The 22,132-nt window shown below is 44.3% G+C and overlaps 1 protein-coding gene across 1 annotated transcript in view; it reads right to left on the bottom strand.

Moving 5' to 3' along the window:
* NOL9 (nucleolar protein 9) overlaps positions 1-22,132 on the bottom strand; it is a 455,387-nt gene that overhangs the window by 258,812 nt on the left and 174,443 nt on the right. Inside the window, exon 6 of the mRNA XM_044055607.1 lies at positions 12,344-12,440. Coding sequence (XP_043911542.1) covers positions 12,344-12,440 — 97 coding nt within the window. The remainder of the gene's footprint in view (positions 1-12,343; positions 12,441-22,132) is intronic.

Below are 22,132 nucleotides of genomic sequence, written 5' to 3'. Positions count from 1 at the left end.
TCACAGCCCTTAAGGCTAAACAACAACACCTGATAGACTTGTAATAGGTGACTATCATCAGGCACACTGATGTCCCGCTCACCAGGCTGAACAAGGAGAAGGTCACGGTGAGCTGCCTGTCGGGCGCTAGGATCTGCCACATAACACAAGCACTCAGGTCACTCCAAGGCAAGTACAAATATGACTCAGTCATTGTCCATGCTGGTGTGAATGACCAGAGACGTACCTCCCTGGACTACATGAAAAGAGACATAGAAGAGCTCTCTGAGCATGTAGCCCAGGCCAGTATGACCCTGACCTTGAGTAGCATCTTACCCTCACCAAGAATGATGCCACAATATGAAGACAAGATGATCAATTTCAACAATTGGCTTAAGTATTGGTGTCATTCAAAGGGGATCAATGCCTGTCAGCCTGGGATGACATGCTCGACAAGCCACGATGCTTCGCTAGGGACGGCTTGCACCTGTCACCCTGGGCTTCGGATATTGGCAAAGGCTCTTGCTACCCCATAGTGCCTTTTTAGGAAGGCTCAAAAGACAAACCCACCTCCATAGGTATCACAAGGGATAAGAAACTAAGAGTAATGCTACTCAACGCCAGAAGTCTAAACCTCAGGATGCACGCACTCGAAACTCTCCTTAGCATGGAGAACATCGATATCTGTGCAGTAACAGAAACCTGGTTCAAGGCTCCCGAGAGCACCCCAGCACTACCAGGTTATACCTCATACCATGCTTTTCGGCCCCAAAACTTGGACCGAACCAGAAAAGGAGGGGGAGTATCAATATTCGTCAAAGATACCCACACCTCCAGGTTGGTGGCACAGCACGAAGCATCAGAGACCATCCATGTGCAACTAACAGTGGGTAAAAAGTACAGTTTTGTGCCTACCATAAATGTAGATATCCGATAGGTATGCATCTGCAGTCATAACATATGGGTTGTCCTGCCTCAGGCAGCCCTTCGGTCGGCCGGATTCCAAAGTCTGGGTCTGGCCTCGGCTGATGTCGCACTTTCCCCGACGTCATAGCTACTGGGGTATAAAGGCATCAGCCGACGCCATTTTCCTCAGTGTTTCTTGCCCCAGATGCCAGGTGCCCTCTAGGAAGGCTAAATTTGGATAAATATTGAAGGTTCCAAACAGTAGCAAAAAATATATATATACATATATACAAGCAAACAAACAAATACACCATAACAGATTCCCCCAGCTAACTGAAAGAGGGGTAAGCACCCTAGGAATACCACAGAGGGGAAGGAGGGTGGGTAATCCTGACTGCAGATGCATACCTACCGGACATCTACATTTATGGTAGGTACAACACTGTACTATGTCCTTCAAGGATGCATCTGCAGTCATAACATATGGGTAGAATACCATAGCCAAACTGGGGGAGGAGGTACTAAGATAAGGATGGTGTAGTTAAGATCCCTTGTAAAACTGCAGTTGCAAAGCCTGCTCGGGATCTGGAGTATAAAGGTAGATTATAATGCTTGGCAAATGTATGCACGGAGCTCCAAGTAGCAGCTTCTAAAATGTCCTTGGTAGCCACTCCTCGTAGGAAAGCTGTAGTGGTGGCTGTGGCCCTTGTGGAATGAGGCCTGATATGTTCAGGAGCTGTCTTTCCATGAAGAGTAGCAAAAGCAAATGCAATTTCCTATCCATTTTGAAATGGTCTGCTTGGAAATTGCTTTTCCTTGCACACCAGTTGCATAGGCTACAAAAAGTTGGCCAGTTTTTCTGCTAGTTTTAGTTCTGTCCAGATAGTAGCGTAGTTGTCTGTGTATATCCAAGGTGTGCAAGAGTTTCTCTCCTTTGTTCTGTGGGTTAGGGAAGAACGTAGGCAAATGAATGGCTTGGTTCAGGGATACCCTGGATACCACCTGAAAGTTGGATTGGTTCTCAGAGACACTCTATCCTGGTGAAAAATAATGAAAGGCTGCACTGCCATTAATGCCTGTAGCTCGGATACTCTTCTTGCTGAAGTGATTGCCAGAAGGAAAGCAGTTTTCCAAGATAAAAACTGTAAGTCTGCTGATGCTGCTGGTTCAAAAGGAGGTAGTGTCAATTTTTCCAGCACAAAATTGAGATCCCATGCAGGTAGAGGGGGTTTCCTTGGAGGTTTAACATTTTTGATCCCTCTCAGAAATTGTCTGAGTAGAGGGTGAGAAGAGAGGCGGATCCATGTTGTATTCTGCTGAAATTGCTGAAGCATGAATCTTAATGGAAGAGTAAGACAGGCCATTGTGTAGCAATTCTGCTAAGTATTCTAGGATGTGTGCTAGGTTTGCCACTGTAACATCTGTGCCCTTTGATGTGCTCCAAATGAGGAATCTCCTCCATTTAGCAGAGTATGCTTTCCTGGTGGAGGGTCTGCGAGACTCCAGGATAATGTCCTTGACCCTCTGAGATAAGAAAGTTTGGTTTAGTCTTAAGCAATTTTCCAGGCAGTTAGTTGCAGAGTTTTCAAGCTTGGATGCAGGGTCTTGAACTTGTTCTGCGTTAGAAGAAGAGGCCATAGGGGTAGAGGCCATGAGTTCGCCTGAGACATGTTTTTCAGTAGCGGATACCAGTGTTGTCTTGGCCAGTCCGGAGCTATTACTATCACCTTTGGCTGTTCCTCCCTGATCTTCAGAAGAACCTTGTACATCAATGGGAGAGGTGGGAATGCACACACTATTAGGGCATTCCAGCTGAAAGAGAGAGAGTCCACCCTCCAGGCTTGTGGGTGGTATGTCCTTGAGCAGAATTTCTTCAGTTGGTGGTTGAGAGGGGAGGCGAACAGGTCTATCTCTGGCAATCCCCATTTCTTTGTTATGAGTTTGAAGATGTCTGGATGCAGCATCCATTCGTGAGCATCCGTGGTAGTCCTGCTTAAGTTGTCTGCTAGTGAATTCTTTTTTCCTGGTACAAATATGGCCTGCAGCTGGATATTGAGATTCAGGCCTATGTTCCACAGATCCATTGCCATCCGGCATAGAGGGTAGGAATGCGTGCCTCCCTGTTTATGTACCACATGACCGTGGTGTTGTCCGTCCTTATCAGCAGATGTCCTTGCTGGAGGAGTGGTTTCAATGCCTCGATTGCATGCTTCACTGCCAGCATCTCCATTTGGTTTATGTGCAAGTTTAGCTGTCCTTGAGACCATAGGCCTTGGATACATTTGTCCTCCATGTGTGCTTCCCATCCTAGGTCTGAGGCGTCCGTGGTGATGGTCTGCCTTGGTTTTGGTTTCGTGAAAGGCAACCCTCTGTTGGACTGGCAGGCCTGAGCCCACCACAGGAATTCCTTTTGAAGGCATGGAATGATTGGTATCATGGTTTCTAGACTGTGTCTGTGTTGAGACCATACATTCCTTAGGTACCATTGTAATTTTCTCATATGCAACCTGGCATGTGGGATCAATATTATGCAGGATGCCATGAAACCCAGGGCCTGCAGGACTTTCCTTGCAGTAAGCTGAGTTTGTCTTGTCAAAGTCATGAAATAATCTGGAAGTTGTTTTTCCTCTGTGAGAAAAGCCATCTGAGTTATTGTGTCCAGATCTGCACCCAAAAAGGTTATCCTTTGGGATGGCACTAGTCTTGACTTTTGGATGTTGACTGTGTATCCCAAGGCCTGTAGCAGGTGTATGACATAGGCCAAATCCTTTATCAATTTTGTCTTGTTGTCCGCTTGTATTAGGCAGTCGTCCAGGTATGGGTAGATTTGAATTCCCTGAAGTCTGCAATGTGCAATTACTGATGCCAGGCATTTCGTGAATACTCTGGGCAGTAGATAAGCCAAAGGGCAATGCTGAGAATTGATAATGCTCTGATCCTGCAAGAAATCTGAGGTATCTTCTGCAATCTGGTCGGATAGGGACGTGCAGGTATGCCTCCTTGAGATCTAGAGTCACCAGCCAAGACTCCTTGCCCAACATGGGAAGAAGTTGCTGTAGGGTCAGCATTTTGAATTTTGGTACAATGAGAAATGTGTTCAGTGCGGACAAGTCGAGAATAGGCCTCCATTGGTTTTCTTTTCTTGGTACAAGGAATAGTCTGGAGTAAAATCCTTGGCCTTGTTCCATAGATGGTACTCTTTCTATCGGTTTCATCTGAAGTAAATTTTTGATTTGTCTTAAAGCCTCTGGCTTCTGATTTGGTGGTAGGTTTGGCATTCCGCTCTTTTTTGGTAAAGTGTGGAAGTGAAACCTGCATCCTTTGTCTATTGTTTGCAATGTCCATGTGTCCTTTGTAATGCAATGCCAGTTTTTTGAGAATAAAGCCAGCTTTCCGCCCAAGGGAGCTTCCAGTTGTTCCCTGGTAGGCGGAATCAGAGTCAAGTCATTGTGTCTGTCCTGTGCTAGTGGTTGTAGTTGCAGCTGTGGCAGTACTCCTCTGGTTGGCAGGCTGCCACTGACGGCCCCTATAGGCACCTTTGGATTGACCTCTGCCTCGAGGGCGTCTATTTCTGCCTCTCTGTGCTCTGGAGGTGTCTGGAAAGGACCAATTCTTGGAAGGCCAGTTTCTGCTGAACCTCGGAGGTTGGACCTGTAGAAATTCCTTTACTGTTTGTACAGATTTAGCTTTTTCTTCCACCTTCTTTAGAATCTCCTGTGCAGGGAAGCCAAATAAACTTTGTTTCTCCATTGGAGCATCTAGGAGCTTAGCCTTGACATGGTCTGGCAGGGATTGCTCTTTTAGCCAGGCATGCCTACAATTACTGCCCCAGTCATAGCTGATCTAAATGAAGCCTCCAGTGCATCATAGCCACATTTTAAGAAATGATTACTGACCTGCTGAGAGTTGTGTGCCAAATCCTGAAGGGATTTACGGTCTAAAGGTTCAGTAGAAGAAAGCTTCTTATTCAGCTGATCTAACAAATATTCTTGGTACTGTATCATATGGAATTGACAGTTTAAAGCCCTGGCAGAAAGAGTAGCAGATGTATAAACCTTTTTACCCCATCTCTCTAATGCTCTAGACTCTCTGTCAGAGGGTAGGGGATTTTTGGCAGTGGCAGCTGCAACACCTTTTGGGCCCTGTGAAATAGTTTCTGGATCTGCAGCATGGGCTTTATACAGGTGGAAGTGAGAATCCGGGACCCTGTAATATCGGTCAGGTTTGGCAGGGGGCCGGAGGAAGAGAATCAGGTGCAGAACTAACACATAGTCAATTACAGTTAGCACTGGTGGTATGGCTAAGGGCCTATAAGTCCTTGGCCTTTTTCTCGAATCAGAAAAATCCTGACCCTGCCATTGAAAGTGTTCCCTCATAGAGTGCAAGGTCTCCCCAAAGGAAAATTCTTCAGGAGGGGAGGCAGAAGGGATAGAATCTTCAGCATCTGAATCCTCGAAAGGAGAATAGGCCCCTTCTTGATGGTCTGACAAATCAGATCCATCCGTGGAGTAATCAGAGGAGACAGGTTCAGAGGGTTCAGTCCTAGGCCTTTTGTCTGGTGGTGGTTGGGAGGCCCTGTCTGGGTGAGGTTGGGAGCCCCTAATCAAGGATATCAGGTCCTCAGCAAAACTGAGAATCTAAGAACTTGAGGAAGGCCTCTGAGAAGTAGATTTGGCAGGTAAAGCTTTTGAAAATTTGGCAGCTTTAGCCCTGGAGAAGGCCTTAATAGACATAGAAGCTGGGGGCCTAGCTGCCCCACGTGCAGGTGTAGATATGTCCAATGGAATGGTGTCGGACAAATCTTGAGCGCTAGCTTCGGTAGGGATTTCTGAAGCCGACTGGGCCGGGGCCTCAGTGGCCTCGGTTGTCAGAGGTAAGGTTTCTGTCGTAGGAAGAACAGAGGGCTCGGTTTCAGCTGAAACCGAGACACTCGCGGTAGGCCTAGCCGTGGTTTCAGCAGAAACTGCGGGCCGCGAGTGTCGGTCCTTTTCCCTGCGTTTTTTGGCCAAATGCGAAGTCGGAGTCCCCGACGGCATTTTATATGCAAAAGCGGAACCGAAAAATTCTTCTGCAAACTCCGACCGACGTCTTAGAGTCCGTCGGTTGAAGGAGGCACAGGCTAAACAAGCTGATACGTCGTGGTCTGGGCCTAAGCAGGGAAGGCAGTAAGAATGGAAATCCTTATGAGGTATTTGTTTCCCACAAGTTAAACAATTATTTACTTTGTCTGACATCGGCTGAGGCAAGAAAGAGTCCCCAACGGGGTACTTGAATTTTTTCGAAGTATTCGGTAGCTGAAATCTCTGGATCTGACCGACCGGCACTTGCGAACAGCTTCTGCTTCGGGCACCGCACGGCAAGAAAGACTGAGGAAAATGGCGTCGGATGATGCCTTTATACCCCAGTAGCTATGACGTCGGGGAAAGTGCGACATCAGCCGAGGCCAGACCCAGACTTTGGAATCCGGCCGACCAAAGGGCTGCCTGAGGCAGGACAACCCATATGTTATGACTGCAGATGCATCCTTGAAGGACATCTGCCTTCCAGTTTGTAGCCTGCTACAGACCACCCTCCCAAACCCAGGAACCCCTCTCGGCCTTCCTGTGAACACTGGAAAATATGAAGGTCTCTCCAAACACCATTATATTGGGCGACTTCAACTACCCAAACATAGACTGGGAGCATTACTCTAGCTCCAACACACTAGCCCAAAGGTTCCTAGAATTTATAAACTCAAATGCTATGGAACAACTTGTTACCACTCCCACAAGAGGGGAAAACATACTGGACCTGATAATCACCAACATGGGGACTCTATGCTCCAGACCAGAAGTGTATCCCTCACTGGTAAGATCAGAACATAAACTAATCTCACTGGATATTCACATCCCGACCCCACCCCCTGCCCAGAAAACCACAGTGAAAAACTTCTCTAAAGCAAATGTCACACTCCTCAAAGCAGAGGTGGAATCCTTCAAAGCCCCCGGGCCTGTGGAAAATACGGCCCAGACCGCAGAATCCTTTATAAACGCATTCTATGAACACCTTCAGGAATGCATGGATCATGCAATCCCAAATAAAACCAAGACCCAATCCTCCAAAGGCAGACGTCCTGTCTGGTGGACCCCAGCTATAAACAAACTATACAATAGAAGGAGGAAGCTACTACATGATGCAGCAAAATCCCAAAAAGGGAAGGCATATCTGATCAGTATTAGCAAAAAACTACGGGCACTCATAAAATCGTCTAAGGCCAGCTTCGAGAAATAAATTGCACAGGACACTAAGGATAATCACAAGGCTTTCTTTAGTTATGTCAGGAACCTGGGTGGGAATTCCCAGATATGCTCAGAATTAGTCCAAAATGACAAAAAAAAAAACACCGAACCCACAGACATTGCCAACATCCTAGTTGACAGGTTCAGTGCAAACTTCTCCCCCCTCCTCCCCACCAAAAGGACAAATATCTATCCCAGCAGAGTGCTGCCCCCCTGACATCTCAGATGCTCAGGTAAGAGCTGCCCTCTCCAAACCAAAAAAACAAAGCATCAATGGGACCAAACGGTGCCCCAGGCTGCGTCCTACATGAACTCCAAGAAGAGCAAAACCCAAACATAAAACTACTGTTCAATCTCAGCCTTACTACAGGATATGTACCCAAAGAGTGGCGTACAGCAACAGTGGTCCCTCTCCACAAAGGTGGTGCCTCAACAGATCCTGGAAACTATCGCCCCATAAGCCTGACAAGCTTGGTCTGCAAAGCTATGGAAAGGATCATCATGGACCTCATAAATAAAGATATTGGGGACCTACAGACACTGGATCCTACCCAGTTCGGCTTTGTTAAGGGCAGATCCTGCCTCTTAAACCTGGTCGATTTCTTTGAAACAGTCACCAAGGCCATTGATGAGGGGAAGGTGGTCCACACAGCCTATCCGGACCTCGCAAAAGCCTTCGATACAATACCCCACTCGGGCATTATAGATAAGCTCACCAGCTTAAATATACACCCCTATGTCACTAGATGGGTTGCAAACTGGCTCAAGGACAGAACCCACATGGTTAGAATTGCTGGAGCCATGTCAGACTCCAAACAAGTTACAAGTGGCATCCCACAAGGCTCAGTCCTGGGACCTCTCTTGTTTGGTATATATTTCTAGGAGGTACAGGCCAACACGGAAGGACTGTGGCTGACCAAGTTCGCAGATGACTGCAAACTGGGCGCCATAATAGACTCTCCAGCCAACACAAGCATCCTCCAAAAGGGCCTCATAGAAACAGACAACTGGTGCCAGAGCCATGGCCTCAAGCTAAACGCCAAAAAGTGTGTAGTCATCCCCTCTGGCAAAAACAAAGTAGTGCCCACAAATTACCACATAGGTGGTAAGTACAGAAGTAATTAGGGACCTGGGGACCCAAGTTGATAGCAATCTCTCATTTGACAACCACGCGGCCACAGTGGTTAGAAAAACATTTTATATAGCCTACCTAATCATGAAGGGATTCACATCTACATCAGGGGAGGTCATTGTGCCTCTTTACTCATCCCTCATCAGGCCCATAATTGAGTACAATGCCCCTTTTGGGATATACCTTAACAGACACCTGCAGCAACTGGAAAGACCCCAAAAGTACCTCACCAAGAGGATCAAAGGGCTCAAACAGATGCCATATGCTGCCCGGTTACAGAAACTCCAGCTCTACTCAGTGGCATACCGCCTGTTCAGAGGCGATCTGTGCCTGACGTATAAACCCATGTCCAACCCGGAATTAATAGACATGCTGCACCTCAAAAAACCCAAATCCCATCGAGCTACGCACTCGAAAGACTTCAACCTCAGCACTGAAATAAATAGGACATGCTGGAGGGACAGATTCAAAACCCAGAGGCTCCCTTCACTCTGGAATAAAATCCCAGTCCAGGTTAGGCAGAGTCCCTCATTGACTCTCTTCACAAGGAATCTTGATGAGTGGATGGGAGATTGTAGGTTTATCCCAGGTATCACTTCTGTGTCACTGTTAGACAGAGGCACAGTATACTAACCTCGAAAAAGTGCATAGCAAAATTAATTTAAAATGGGTGGCGAAAGCCAAACACACTCTGGCTAGGCTTATAAATGCCCTAGGGCAGATAGCCTAGTATGAACCTAGGTGGATATTCTACAAAAGAGCCTTACAGTAACAGATGCCTGGTGCCAGAGCCATGGGCTCAAGCTTAATGCCAAGAAATGTATAGTTATCCCCTTTGGAAAAAAACATGTACCCATGAATTACCACATAGGTGGCAGTACACTAAATATTGAAAGTGTGATGAGACACTTGGGGACACATGTTAACAGTGGTCTCACCTTCAATAACCATATCGCCACAGCAGTCAGGAAATCCTTCTATGTGGCACACTTCATCACAAAGGGCTTTTCATCCAGAAAAAAGGAGGTCATTGTCCCACTGTACTCATCCTTCATTAGACCCATTATAGAGTACAACGCCCCATTTGGTATGTACATCACAAGAAATCTGCAACAGCTGGAAAAGCCGCAGAAATACCTCACTAAAAAAATCACAGGCCTAAAGCAGATGCCATATGCTGACAGACTAAAAAAACTCCAGCTATACTCTGTGGCATATCGTCTACTCAGAGGCAATCTCTGCTCAACATACAAGGCCATGTCAAACCCTGAGCTGTTGGACATACTCCACTTAAAGAAATCCAAATCCCTCAGAGCCACACTCCAGGGATCTAAACTTTGTCATCACAATGAACAAAACATGCTGGAGGACTAGGTTCCAGACCCAGAGACTTCCCATACTCTGGAATAGACTGCCCATACATGCCAAGCAGAGTGCCTCCTTGGGCCACTTCAAAAAGAACCTTTATGATTGGATGGGAGAGAGGAAATTCACTCCAAGGATCATGTCAGTCGCCTTGCTAGACAGGGGGTCCAGGGAAGTAAATACTGTGGGAAGAAATATCCAGGGAATTGTTATGGCTAGGCTTGTATAGGCCCTAGGGCAGATAGCCTAGTACCAACCTATGCACTTACTTAAAAGTTGAGCAACATAGAAGGATTTCCTTACTACCTTGGATACATATTATTCAGTCCCAGTTACTGTCTACATGTGTTCCCAGATCCCTAACTAATGGGTCAGCTCTTAAGAGTGTTTTATTGATGACAATTTCCTGGAGTGTCCATCTTCCCAAAAGGTACTATAATGCATTTCTTGGCACTGAGGTTTAAAGCCATGGCTTTGGCAACAGTCATGTCTGTGTTACACCCTTTTATAAGAGGTTAGTGGCTTGTGAGGATTTTAGGACTGCTCCCAGTTTGCAATCAGCAAACTTGGTCAGCTGGAGGCCTTTGGCATTGGCCTTGACTTCTGAAAAGTAGATGCCAAAGAGAAGCAGGCCGAACACAGACTTGACAGTTACCTTTACTAGAGTTACACTTCCAGATTTTAGCCATAATTATTTTTTCCTTTTGTTGTATAACTTGCCGAACCTTGGATGCCACTTGGTGGTTTGTTTTTGGACTTAATTTTAGGCTTACTTCTAGTAGGTACAGCAGCCTCTAGGCAGCCAATGATGTGGCTGTACAGAGTTGCTGTGAACAATTTTACAAAGGCTGCTGTATTCTCTGGGTTTGCAGGGGCACTGAATTTTGACAAATTATCACTTATTAAAAGGTAGTCCTGCCTTGGAAGGGTTTCTTTTACTGGGTTTACAGAACTGACTGATTTCAAACACTGATATACCTACCAGGGAGGACATGACATTGGGGGTGGTGCAGCACTCTTCCACATTTGTGAATATGAGGTCCAGTTCATTGTAACCTCTAGTGGATGTATGAGGTCCAGTTCGTCGTAACCTCTAGTGGGCATGTGCACTAACTAGTTAAAGAGTGTCTGTATTTACGAAGTCCAGGAATCTCTGTGCCTGCAGATGTAGGATTTCTAGTCTATAGAAGAGTAAACTAAAGTCCCACATGAGTAAGATGTTAGGTTTAAGTATGCCTTATGAGTTTTGCAGGATGTAGAGGGTGACCTACAGCTTGCTAGAATATGGTATGGGATTTTTTCTGTGGTGACCTGCACATGAAAAAACTCCAATGCGTCATCCTGTTTAACCAGCCTAGAGATTTGCTTATTACAGATGTATATTAAGACATCTCCATCTTTAGTTCTTGTCTGTGCAGCTACTGCTCTGAAGGTGTGGAAGGTACTGAAACCCTGCACTGCCGGGGTACTCTCTGCAGCCTAAGCCATGTTCTATCAATAACTGAGTGTGCAGATGTCTATATTATCCAAGATAAGGAGCGCTTGGAGATAGTTTAGCTTTCTGTTTCGATTCCTGACATTCAGAAGTAACACCTCAAGGTTCAGTGGAGTTGATTTTGCGAGGTAGTTAAGTCTGTCAATTTGGCATTGCCTAAATAAATTCTACGAGAGAGGATAAAGTTTTAGCCAATATCTGAATGCCTAGAGGGGACAGGTGCTGACCATCCTTGGCAAAACAAGGTCTATTAACCATGTCTTTTCCATACTAACAAATACTGAATTCCCTTACGACACCAGAAACTCAGTCAATTGTTTATCAGTCATCTTTTGTTGGTATTGTGGCATCATCCTTGGTGAAGGTATTAAGCTGCTCAATGCCAGGCTTATGCCAGCCTGAGCTACACAGACAGATCTATAATGTCTCTTCTCATACAGTCTAGGGAGGTACATCTCAGGTCATTTACACCTACATGGACTCGTACAGAATCATACTCCTGTTGGCATAATGGTTAAGGTGTTTACCTTACAGACACAAGGTGCAGGGTTTGATTCTCACATTGGGCAATTGGCTAGGCTTAAAATGGCCCACAAGGGTAGTTAGCCTAGTACTAATCTATGAACCTAAAATCACCAGCTAGGAGTCATCAACAGTTCATCTCTACCTCTCACTGTGCAAATCAAATACACACAAAAGCAGAAAGTCCTACTGATTTAACAATGCAGTGCATTTATGAATCACAACCGATTTAAAACACACAAGCCACTGCTTTTGTGTTGTCATATAATACAGAAAAGAGATATACTGTATTGTGCTATCACATACACTCCAGGCATATCTACACAAACAGATAAACTAAAATGTGAAGTATACAGTCATGGTTTCATTTTAACCAATTTTGCTCGAGTGGTCATTTTGAAACATCATCTCTGCAGTAAGGGCGCATTCACAGACTTTAAGGCAGTAAATGTAGTCTATTTATTCAACCAGATTCCATATATTTTCCACTTCACCAAGCAGTCTCATTCAAAAAAATATTGTATTTTCAATTAGGCTCTCAGCTGTGCCATGCATTTTAACTCCTGAATCCCAATGTCTTGTATGCGAATTACATTTGTGCCAAATATTTAATACGAGAAATAATTATTCCTTGTAACAACAACAGTACATGGATTTTATACTCACTGGTTTAGCAATGAGTTGATAATATATCTGGTAAATGTAGATTTCCCAATGTACTTTGTTCCACAGACCATAATCACCGGACACCCATTATCATCCTCTGCAAAAATAAATATAAAATAAAAGGTAACAGACAATGAAAAAGTACATGCCTTAAGCTAAGATTTAGCTTGCAGTCATGCTTGCAAGTAAATCGTCAAAGTACAGAATATTGATCAAAACTTTGCATCTTCAAAAAGATCCACAAATTTTTAAAGCCTTTCACAGCAATCACGAGTATAAACTGAACATTCAAAAGTCAGATGAAAAACTGAGTTAAGTCAGTCACTAAACTGTATACACAATTCAAAAAACATCCATATGTTCTGAAGAGATTCAAGAATAAATTCTGCTGCTCTTCACAGTTTCCTCTTAAAAGACAATGTCACTAAATGGAAAAAATTAAGTAATGAATTGTTGCTACAATGCTTATGGCAGGACTGAAATATAGCAGAATTAAAACCGGTGTCTATTTTTCATTTAAAACTGCTATATTTCATTGACCAAGCATTCAACTGGTCAAAAACAGAAAATGCTCTCTGACTGGAAAAGAGCTTTGATTAACTGCTTAGTTTTAACTTGTTCTTAAAATATATTTGAATAGGCTGGGCTCAACACTTATTAGTTTATTCCGAAAAGCTGGCTGCATGGCTTAGGGGGATGCAGCCCTGATTTTAACCCAAGTGAACAGCGTTTAATTAGGAGCCCTGAAACTGAAGCAGCAAGGTGGGGGGGTGGTGAAAGGGAATGGCCCACCCACATCTCCCAAGCAAAGATGACTGTGCACTCAGGGGCACATTACATGGTGCTAGCTCCTTCGGAGAGACCAGAGATTTTCTCTCATGACTTGAGGGGAGGATTAGGATTCTTAAAGTGCCCCTTGAAAAGGTGAGGGTACATTCTCCGCTGAGAGCCCACTACAAGCCACCCAACTAAGTGTATGCCTTAGGGATAGACAGAACAGAAAATAAAACCCTTAAACCACCCCTGATGGCTGTCTAAATGATTGTCCCTCCTAGGAGATTACCCCAGTTTGGGGGAACAAATGGGCCAACTTGTAAGGACAGAGCTGATGACAAACAGCAGGGACAAAGAAGGAAAAATAAATGGCTGCAGCATTGTGCTCAATGACAGTCAACAGCAAGTCTGTGTGGATATTTTCGTTCATGGTTTTCCCAACAACCCTCAACCCCACAAAAAAAGACAGTTCTGTTTTTATATTTCAAAGAGAGCATGAAATGTATGCTTTAATACAAATCATTTTTCCACATTTACAGGCAATTACCAGCAAGATTTACATTTTCTTCTTCTTGAGGAGTCTGATCTCTATGCACCATGATGTAAATTCTACAATTAAAAAAAGCTTCCCATATGTATACTCAAGCAAACCATATGTCACAAGGAGGAGGCAAACTCCAATGCAACGTCAAGTCATGTAATGCAGGCAAGTATGCTGAAAAGGCCAAACTTATCCAGAAAATATTTTAACCACGACTAAGACTCCTCAGAGTCCTCATAGCATGATATCTGGTCTAAGTACCTGCTTTAATCCATGATTTGTCAGGCAAAGACAGGATAAAAGAAAATCAGTATGGCTGTTTGCATGTTTTCAACAGGTTTTCCATTTCTGGCAGCTTCTTCTTTCATGAAGTGAAACAAATTCAAAGGAAAGGTTCAAAACTTAGCAGTCCCACACACCCCCCCAAACAGTAGGGATCAGCGTACCTCCCAACCGTACAGAATTGTTTTACCAAGTTTTGGGGATCAAATAATGGGGGGAACCACGATTCCAGAGTAGCACCCCTTTCATTTCTGACTTTTTCCTAGCATTTTTTTATTTAATTTTTTTCCCTTTTTGAGCTGATGTTATCACGTACGCGATGGCGTCAGCTCCGGAGCTAGCAGTATGTCGGAAGTGAGCTCAGTGCACACATTTCCAGCTGGCTCATTTTGAATAATGTACACATTTCTGTGAGCAGGAAACACAGTTTTATGTGAATTCTGGCATCCACTTGTTCTTATTCAAATGAAAAGGCCTTCCTCTTATTTGCAAGCGGAGTGGGTTAGATTTGGCTGCACTTGCGAGTGGGTGAAACGGACCAACTTTGACTGATGAAGCAGGAGGTTCGGAACATTTATTTATTTTGAGAAGTACATTATTGTAAGTGTGTGTCTGTGTGTAAAACTATGAAGCCCAGGCTATACTTTCTTGCATTGTACAACTGCACTGACCTATCTAGCGCTATGGGGTATAAGGTTCCTTCCTGCTCCGGTTTGCAGCCCTCGTTCTGGTTCTTGGGAGCCATTTGGATCTTTTAATATGTGGACGGAACCTTAGTAATAGTGACTGAACTCTTGAGTACCTTGTGTACAATTACTGTGTGTAGTCAGTGGTAACCTTCCTGCCCCCTTATGTTGCGTCAGTGTGCATAGCTGACACTCTACTCTAATTTTCCTTTGCCTCCAAGCATTTCTCCGGTCATCTCACAAACTGATGGTTTTAACGTGAGATATAATTCCTGAGTAATGGAAGGGTGGTGTTTTTTTATTAAGAATAAAAATGTAAATGTAATAGCGCGCTAAGAGGTGTTGTGTTTAAGCTGACAACTTCAGAATCTTTAAAATGAGTTGCAGCAACAGTGGTGTGTAAAGTGACAAGACCTGCTAGTATGAGGTAGTGATAGCATTATTACCTGTACTACTTTTCAGCAGGAGCATACCAAAGGAAGTAAAATTTTAGTAAAAAATAAAAAGTTGCAAATAACATATGGCAGTGTAAGTGAAACATTTTAATAAAATTAACATTTTGCATTATGTTAGTATTTCTAATTCCATCGATAAGAGAATTTGAGTTCTTTGCAGTGAAGGGTTGTCTTCGGTCTTGTAAACATCAAGATTTGTTAGGAAGAAATGACCCACTTTGGGCTTATTACCAGTAGTAGTTGAGGGGATAAAGTTTAACAAATACAATATTGAGTTAAACAACTTTTATGGCAGTTTCTGAATAGTATCAGAGCAATATGCCTAGATTCAGCTAATATAACCACTAGTATTCATGCTGTAACAGTCATACTCAGTTACCAGTCTGGCTTTCATCTGAGCCTCCCTGGAAAGCAGACACCTCAGCGTACTGGGATTCACTATTACCAAGTAAGTAAATGTATAAGTGGAAATATACCTGCATATGCATATTAACAGATGAGATGCTGAAGAGGTGTCTGCTATATCATTTCATATTATATACATAGATACACACACATATACATACATTATATATATATATATATATATATATATATATATATATATATATATATGTACACACACACACACACACACACACACAATATATATATGTATATAGTGTGTGGAAGTAGATTTATGATGGAAAGGAATATAATTTAATAAAGTCAGGAAGGTGAATCAAAGAACGCATGTATGTTTCTTGTTTTGTGAGCAAACCAGGGACCTATGATTTGAAAACAGCCCAAAGGTAATCTTTATCTTTTTCTTTGGATGTGGTGTGGGTTTCAGTGCTGTTTCAATGAATGTGAATTTCAAGGGCAGACAAGTTTTAATGCCAAGTCTACTTTCATTGCGAGACCGTATTGTTTTGTTTAGCAGATATCTATTAGTGTTTGTGCATTGTGTTATAAAATGTAAAAATAAAATCAAAATAATCATTGTTGAAGTAAAGCAGTATGCAAACATTAGTTTTTTTATAGTAAATGGGCTGAAATAGCCAGGTAATGGGACACTGGAATGGCTACAGAGGAACTCTGGTGCCATATTCATTTTGGTCGTCTGTTGTTCAGTTTGTATTTGAAAGTTGGTGTCCCACAATTCCATTAGAGTGGGCAGGGTTAATTATGTATGCAGATTTTACATCAATTAGCATACAGATTTGTACCTATTTTTCATTGGCCTTGTCCAGATTTTTGATGTTTCCAGGTTGAGAGGTATGGGGCTCAGTAACTTGTATGCTTCTGGGTCATCCTTTCAACAGGGTAGTGTGTCCTTGGAGAGTAATGAAATCAATTATCCATGCTTGAGTAATTCAAAGGAAAAGTACAGTTTTGTACCTACCATAAATGTAGATGTTAGAGTGTACACCCTGCTGCAGTCATCACACTTGTGTTACCCTGTCTTCAGGCGGTCCCGCAGTCGGCCGGAATTCCAAAGTCTTGGTCCGGCGTCGGTTGCGGTCGCTTCTTCCCTGACATCAGTGCGCCAGGGGTATATATAATGCATCCAATGCCATTTTCTTCAGTTTTTCTTGCCCCAGATGTCAGGTGCCCCCAAAAATGTGGTCAGTAATTAGTACCAGTATAAGAAATTTTAGCACAACACAAAATTCCTCCAGCTATAAGCAAATACATCAGGAAGGAATAGTAGAGATATAGCCAATCAGATCAGAGGGGATGGAGGGAGGGTAACCTGGACTGCAGCAGGGTGTACACTCGAACAACTACATTTATGGTAGGTACAAAACTGTACTATGTTCATCGTGTTACCCTGCTGCAGTCATCACACTTGGGTAGAATCCCAAAGCTAAGGATGGGTGGAGGAGTCAGAGGGTTAGAGGGGGCTAGAAGGCCCTGCAGAACTGCAGTGGCAAAGCCAGCTCTAGTCTTGTGGTAAGTGATGGTGTTTGGTAAAGGTGTGTACTGAACTCCAAGTTGCAGCTTCCAAAATATCCTTGGTTGGAACCCCCCTGAGGAAGGCTGTAGATGTAGCTGTTGCCCTGGTAGAGTGGGGCCTAATGGTAGCAGGAACTGGTTTTCCATGATGGGTATAGCAAAAACAAATGCAATGGCCTATCCATTTGGAAATGGTTTGTTTTGAGATAGCCTTCCCTTGTGAAGCTGGAGCATAGGATACAAAGAGCTGGTCAGATTTTCTGAAAACCTTAGTTTTATCCAAGTAGTAACGAAGTTGCCTGTGAATGTCCAAGGAATGCAGGAGTCTTTCTCCTTTGTTCTGTGGATTTGGGAAGAAGGTGGGTAAGTGGATGGTTTGATTTAAAGCCACACTGGAAACCACCTTAGGCATGAAGGAAGGATTATTTCGTAGAGAACCTCTGGCTTGGTGGAAAATGAGGAAAGGTTCCACTGACATTAGTGCCTGCAGCTCTGAGACTCTTCTACCTGAAGCGATTGCTAGCAGCAGGGCAGTCTTCCATGATAGGAACTGTAGATCTGCAGAGACGGCTGGTTCAAAGGGAGGTAGCGTAAACAAAATTGAGGTCCTATGTTGGTGTAGGTGCTCTCCTGGGGGGGTCTAATGTTTTTTGCCCCTCTGAGGAACCGCCTTAGAAGTGGATGTGAAAATAAGGGTGGATTTGTGTTGTAGTGGTCAGAAATAGCTGATGCGTGGATTTTGATGGAAGAGAAAGAAAGTTTTGTGCAACATCTCAGTTAAATACTGTAGAATCTGAGGCATGCGAGGCTGAAGTGTGTTTTGGCCTTTAGCTTGGTTCCAGGCGCAAAACCTTTTCCATTTGTCCGAGTAGGCTTTCCTGGTGCTGGGCCTCCTAGCTTCCAGAATAACATCCATAACTGCTTGGGAAAGAGGAGCTGGCTGGATACTTAGTTGATCTGCCATGCAGCCAGATTTAAGGTTTTGAGCTGGCTGTGTAGAATCTGATTGTCTTGCTGTGTGAGGAAATGGGCAATTTGTGGTAAAATCCAAGGTGGGCCCTGGGCCATATTCCTTAATAGTGGGTACCAGTACTGGCGTGGCCAGTCTGGGGGCTATGAGTATCAGTCGTGGTCTCTCCTTTCTGACTTTCAGAAGCACCTTTGTGAGGACAGGCAATGGAGGGAAGGCATATACGGTCAGGTTTTTCCAACTGAATGAGAGTGCGTCCACTTTCCAAGCTTGTTGGTGAAGTGTCCTTGTACAAAATTTTGTTAGCCGATAGCTTTGGGGGCTGGCAAACAGGTTATGTCTGGAAGGCCCCATTTTTGAGTCATCATTGCAAATACTTGCGGATCCAGTTTCCACTTGTGGGGATCCATGATGTTTCTGCTGAGGTCGTCTGCCAATGTGTTCTTTTTTCCTGTCAGGAATTGAGCTTGTAACTGAACTTGGAAAGCCAGTGCTGTGTTCCACAAGGTCATTGCTTGCCTGCATAGCAGGTAGGAGTGTGTACCCCCTTGTTTGTTTATGTACCACATGACTGTGGTGTTGTCCGTCCTTATTGTGAGTTGTCCTGGATGTAGTAGGTTCTTGAAGGCGGTCAGGGCATTCTGTACAGCTAGCATCTCTTTTTGACTTGATGTGCAGATTTCTTTGATCTGCAGTCCATACGCCTTGAATGCACTGTCCTGCCATGTGTGCACCCCAGGCGTAGTCCAATGCATCTGTTGTCATAGTTTGCCTGGCTGGGGGCAAGGTGAAAGGCTGACCCTTGTTGAGAGGACATGCCGGTGACCACCATAGAAACTCTGTAGGCAGGGAATGAGAGACATCACAGGGAATGAGAGATATCATTATGTCCAAGCTGTGGCTGTGTTGAGACCATATGCCTTTTAGGTACCACTGTAATTTCCTCATATGTAGCTTTGCAAATGGTATTAGTAGTATGCAAGATGCCATGAAGCCCAAGGCCTGCAGAATTTTTCTTGCAGGGAGTTGGGTCTTTGTTGCCACTGTTTTGAAATATTGAGTCAGTTGTAGTTGTTTGTCTGGCATCAGATAAGCCTTCTGGGCCGTTGTATTCAAGCTGGCACCCAGGAATCTCAAATTTTGTGAGGGCACTAGTTTTGATTTCTTTTCGTTTACTGTGTACCTCAGGCAACTTAGAAGATGTTTTACAAAAGCCAGATGTTGTAAGAGAATGTCCTTGCTTTCTGCTTGGATGAGGCAGTCGTCCAGGTATGGGTATTTTTGAATTCCTCTGTCTACAGTATGCAATTACTGGTGCCAGGCATTTTGTGAAGACCCTGGGCGCAGTAGAGAAGCCAAAGGGCAGTGCAGAGAATTGGTAATGGGTTGAACCTGCAATGAAACGGAGGTATCTTCTGCAACTTTGTCTGATAGGGACATGCAGGTATGCCTCCTTCAGGTTCAACGTTACTAGCCATGCTTTCTTGCCCAACATGGGAAGAAGCTGCTGAAGTGTTAGCAACTTGAATTTGGGTACTTGTAAGAAGGTGTTTAGAAATGAAAGGTCCAGAATTGGTCTCCAGGCATTGTCCTTTCTGGGGACTAGAAAGAGTCTTGAGTAAAATCCTTGGCCTTCTCGTGTAGGTACCAGTTGAAAGGCTCTCATGTCCATGAGAGCCATAATTTGTTTTTGTGCCTCTGCCCATTGATTTTGTGGCAGGTTTGGCATTTCTCTTTTCATTGGCAAGGTATGGAAATGGAATCTGTATCCTCGTGAAATTATGTCTAGGACCCATTTGTCCTTTGTGACAATGTGCCAGTTGTCTGAAAAAAGTGCAAGTTTTTCTCCCAAGGGGGCTGTCAAGAGGGTGTTGCTTGGCCAGATAAGGTACAAGTCATTGAGTTTGCCTTCTGGTAGTTTGGGACCGGTCTTCTCCTCCCTTCTGTGTTGCAGTGCCCCATTGTCGAGGTTTGTATTGGGCTTGTGGTTGTCCTTTGCCTCTTGGACGTCTGTATTTACCCCTCTGTGGTCTGTCAGTAGCTGGAAAGGACCAGTTTTTTGTTGGCCAATTTCTGCTAAAGCGAGGGGGCTGTACCTGTAGGAAATCTTTGACTGTCTGCATAGATTTTGCCTTATCCTCCATTTTCTTTAAGACTTCTTCTGCTTTAACTCCAAATAGAACATCCTGCTGTAAGGGAGCATCTAGAAGCTTTGCTTTAACATGATCAGGCAGTGTTTGTTCCTTTAACCAAGCATGTCTACGTATAACAGACCCAGTGACCACTGCTCTACAGGAAGCTTCTAAAGAATCAAAACCACATTGTAAAGTAAGTTTGCCCACCTGTTCAGTCGCATGCAACAGATCCTGCATTTCTTTCAATTCAGACTGTTGAGGGAGTGTGCTCATTTTTTTGTTTTAACTGAGACATTAGAAATTGCTGATATTTTAGCATGTGAAACTGGCAATTTAGTGCTCTCATTGCTAGGGTGGCTGAGGTGTAAACCTTTTTCCCCCACCTGTCTAGTGCTCTGGAGTCCCTTTCAGACAGCACAGGATTTTTTGCCATAGAAGCCTTAGCCCCTTTAGGACCCTGGGAGATAGTCTCTGGATCAGCAGCAACAGGGCTTTTATAAAGAAATTTGTGGGAATCAGGCACTCTATAGTATCTGTCAGGTTTGGCTGGAGCAGGAGGCAGAGAATCTGGGTTCAAACTGGATTCTAAGTAAACATCATCCACAATGTCTAAAACTGGGGGGATGGCAAGTGGTCTGTGCTGGGGGAGTAAAAAACTCTTTGAGCCTTTTCTTTGAGTCAGAGTAGTCCTGACCTTCCCAGTGAAGATGTTCCCTCATAGTGTGTAAAGTTTCCCCAAAGGAGTAGTCTTCAGGAGGAGAAGCTGAGGGAATAGAATCCTCAGCATCAGAATCTTCATAAGGGGAGAAGGAGTAATCTTGGTCCTCAGAGGAGCCTGAGGAAATAGACACTTGATCAGAGGAGGCATAATCTTCCTCTTGTCTAGGCCTTTTGTCGGGTGGGGGTTGGGAACCCCTGATTAGAGAGATCAAATCTTCCGCCATTTTAAGCATCTGTTTCTTGGGCATGGGGCCTTGAACTGGAGACTGAAGTGTAGGCTTTTTAGGTTTAATAGGAGTTTTGTGCTTAGGATTCAGTTTTATGGTGAGCGTCGTCGGTCTGAAGACGCCTTCAGAAACCGAAGGTGTTTCTGCAGCACCGATATCTCTTTCTGCAGTGTCGTCGGTGGGGGCTAGGCAAAAAGGCTGCGTCGGCCTAGCACTCTCTGCCAAGGACTCCGAAGCGGTCTCGGGTTCCAAATCTGTGGTAGTCAGGGGCTGCGTCGGAGCCTCACTGAAGACCGGTGAACCGGAGACCTTTCCAGTCGAGGCCTCGGAGTCTGGCTTGGGTCTAGGCTGCCTGTCCTTATCCTTGCGTTTTTTGTGCACGCCGGTAGTCGGTTGCTCCGATGGCATTGTGTAGTTAAATTTTCTACCAAAGTAGTGTCATGCAAAATCAAAGCGTCTTTTAATAGTCCGCTTATTAAACCTAGCACAAAAACGACAACCAGTGACGTCGTGGTCTGGGCCTAGGCAAGGTATGCAGTAAGAATGAAAATCCTTATGAGGTATTTGCTTCCCACAAGAAATACAATTATTAACTTTTTCTGACATCGTTCTGAGGCAAGAAACGTTTCCCCAATGGGGTACTTGGCTTTATTGAAGACTTCGGATCTGAAATTCAACTTCGAAAATCTCAGGAGTCGGCCGACCGGCACTTGCGAACTGCTTCTGCTTCAGGCACCGCGCGGCAAGGAAGACTGAAGAAAATGGCGTTGGATGCATTATATATACCCCTGGCGCACTGACGTCAGGGAAGAAGCGACAGCAACAGACGCCGAACCAAGACTTTGGAATTCCGACTGACTGCAGGACCGCCTGACGACACGATAACCCAAGTGTGATGACTGCAGCAGGGTAACACGATGAACATCCAACGATCATGTTGCATAGAATAACACCATCACTCAGAATAACTAATATGGAGACATTCAACTATATTTATTCTAAGAAATAATACACACAGTCTAACACAGCAGTTGTACTATGGGCTACTGTTAACATTTTTA

The sequence above is a fragment of the Protopterus annectens genome, chromosome 14.part0 (genome assembly GCF_019279795.1).
Source record: "Protopterus annectens isolate FY-2018-M chromosome 14.part0, PAN1.0, whole genome shotgun sequence".
Classification (NCBI taxonomy): domain Eukaryota; kingdom Metazoa; phylum Chordata; order Ceratodontiformes; family Protopteridae; genus Protopterus; species Protopterus annectens.
The sequence above is the reverse complement of the archived record's forward strand: the minus strand, read 5'-3'. Positions and strand labels throughout refer to the sequence as shown.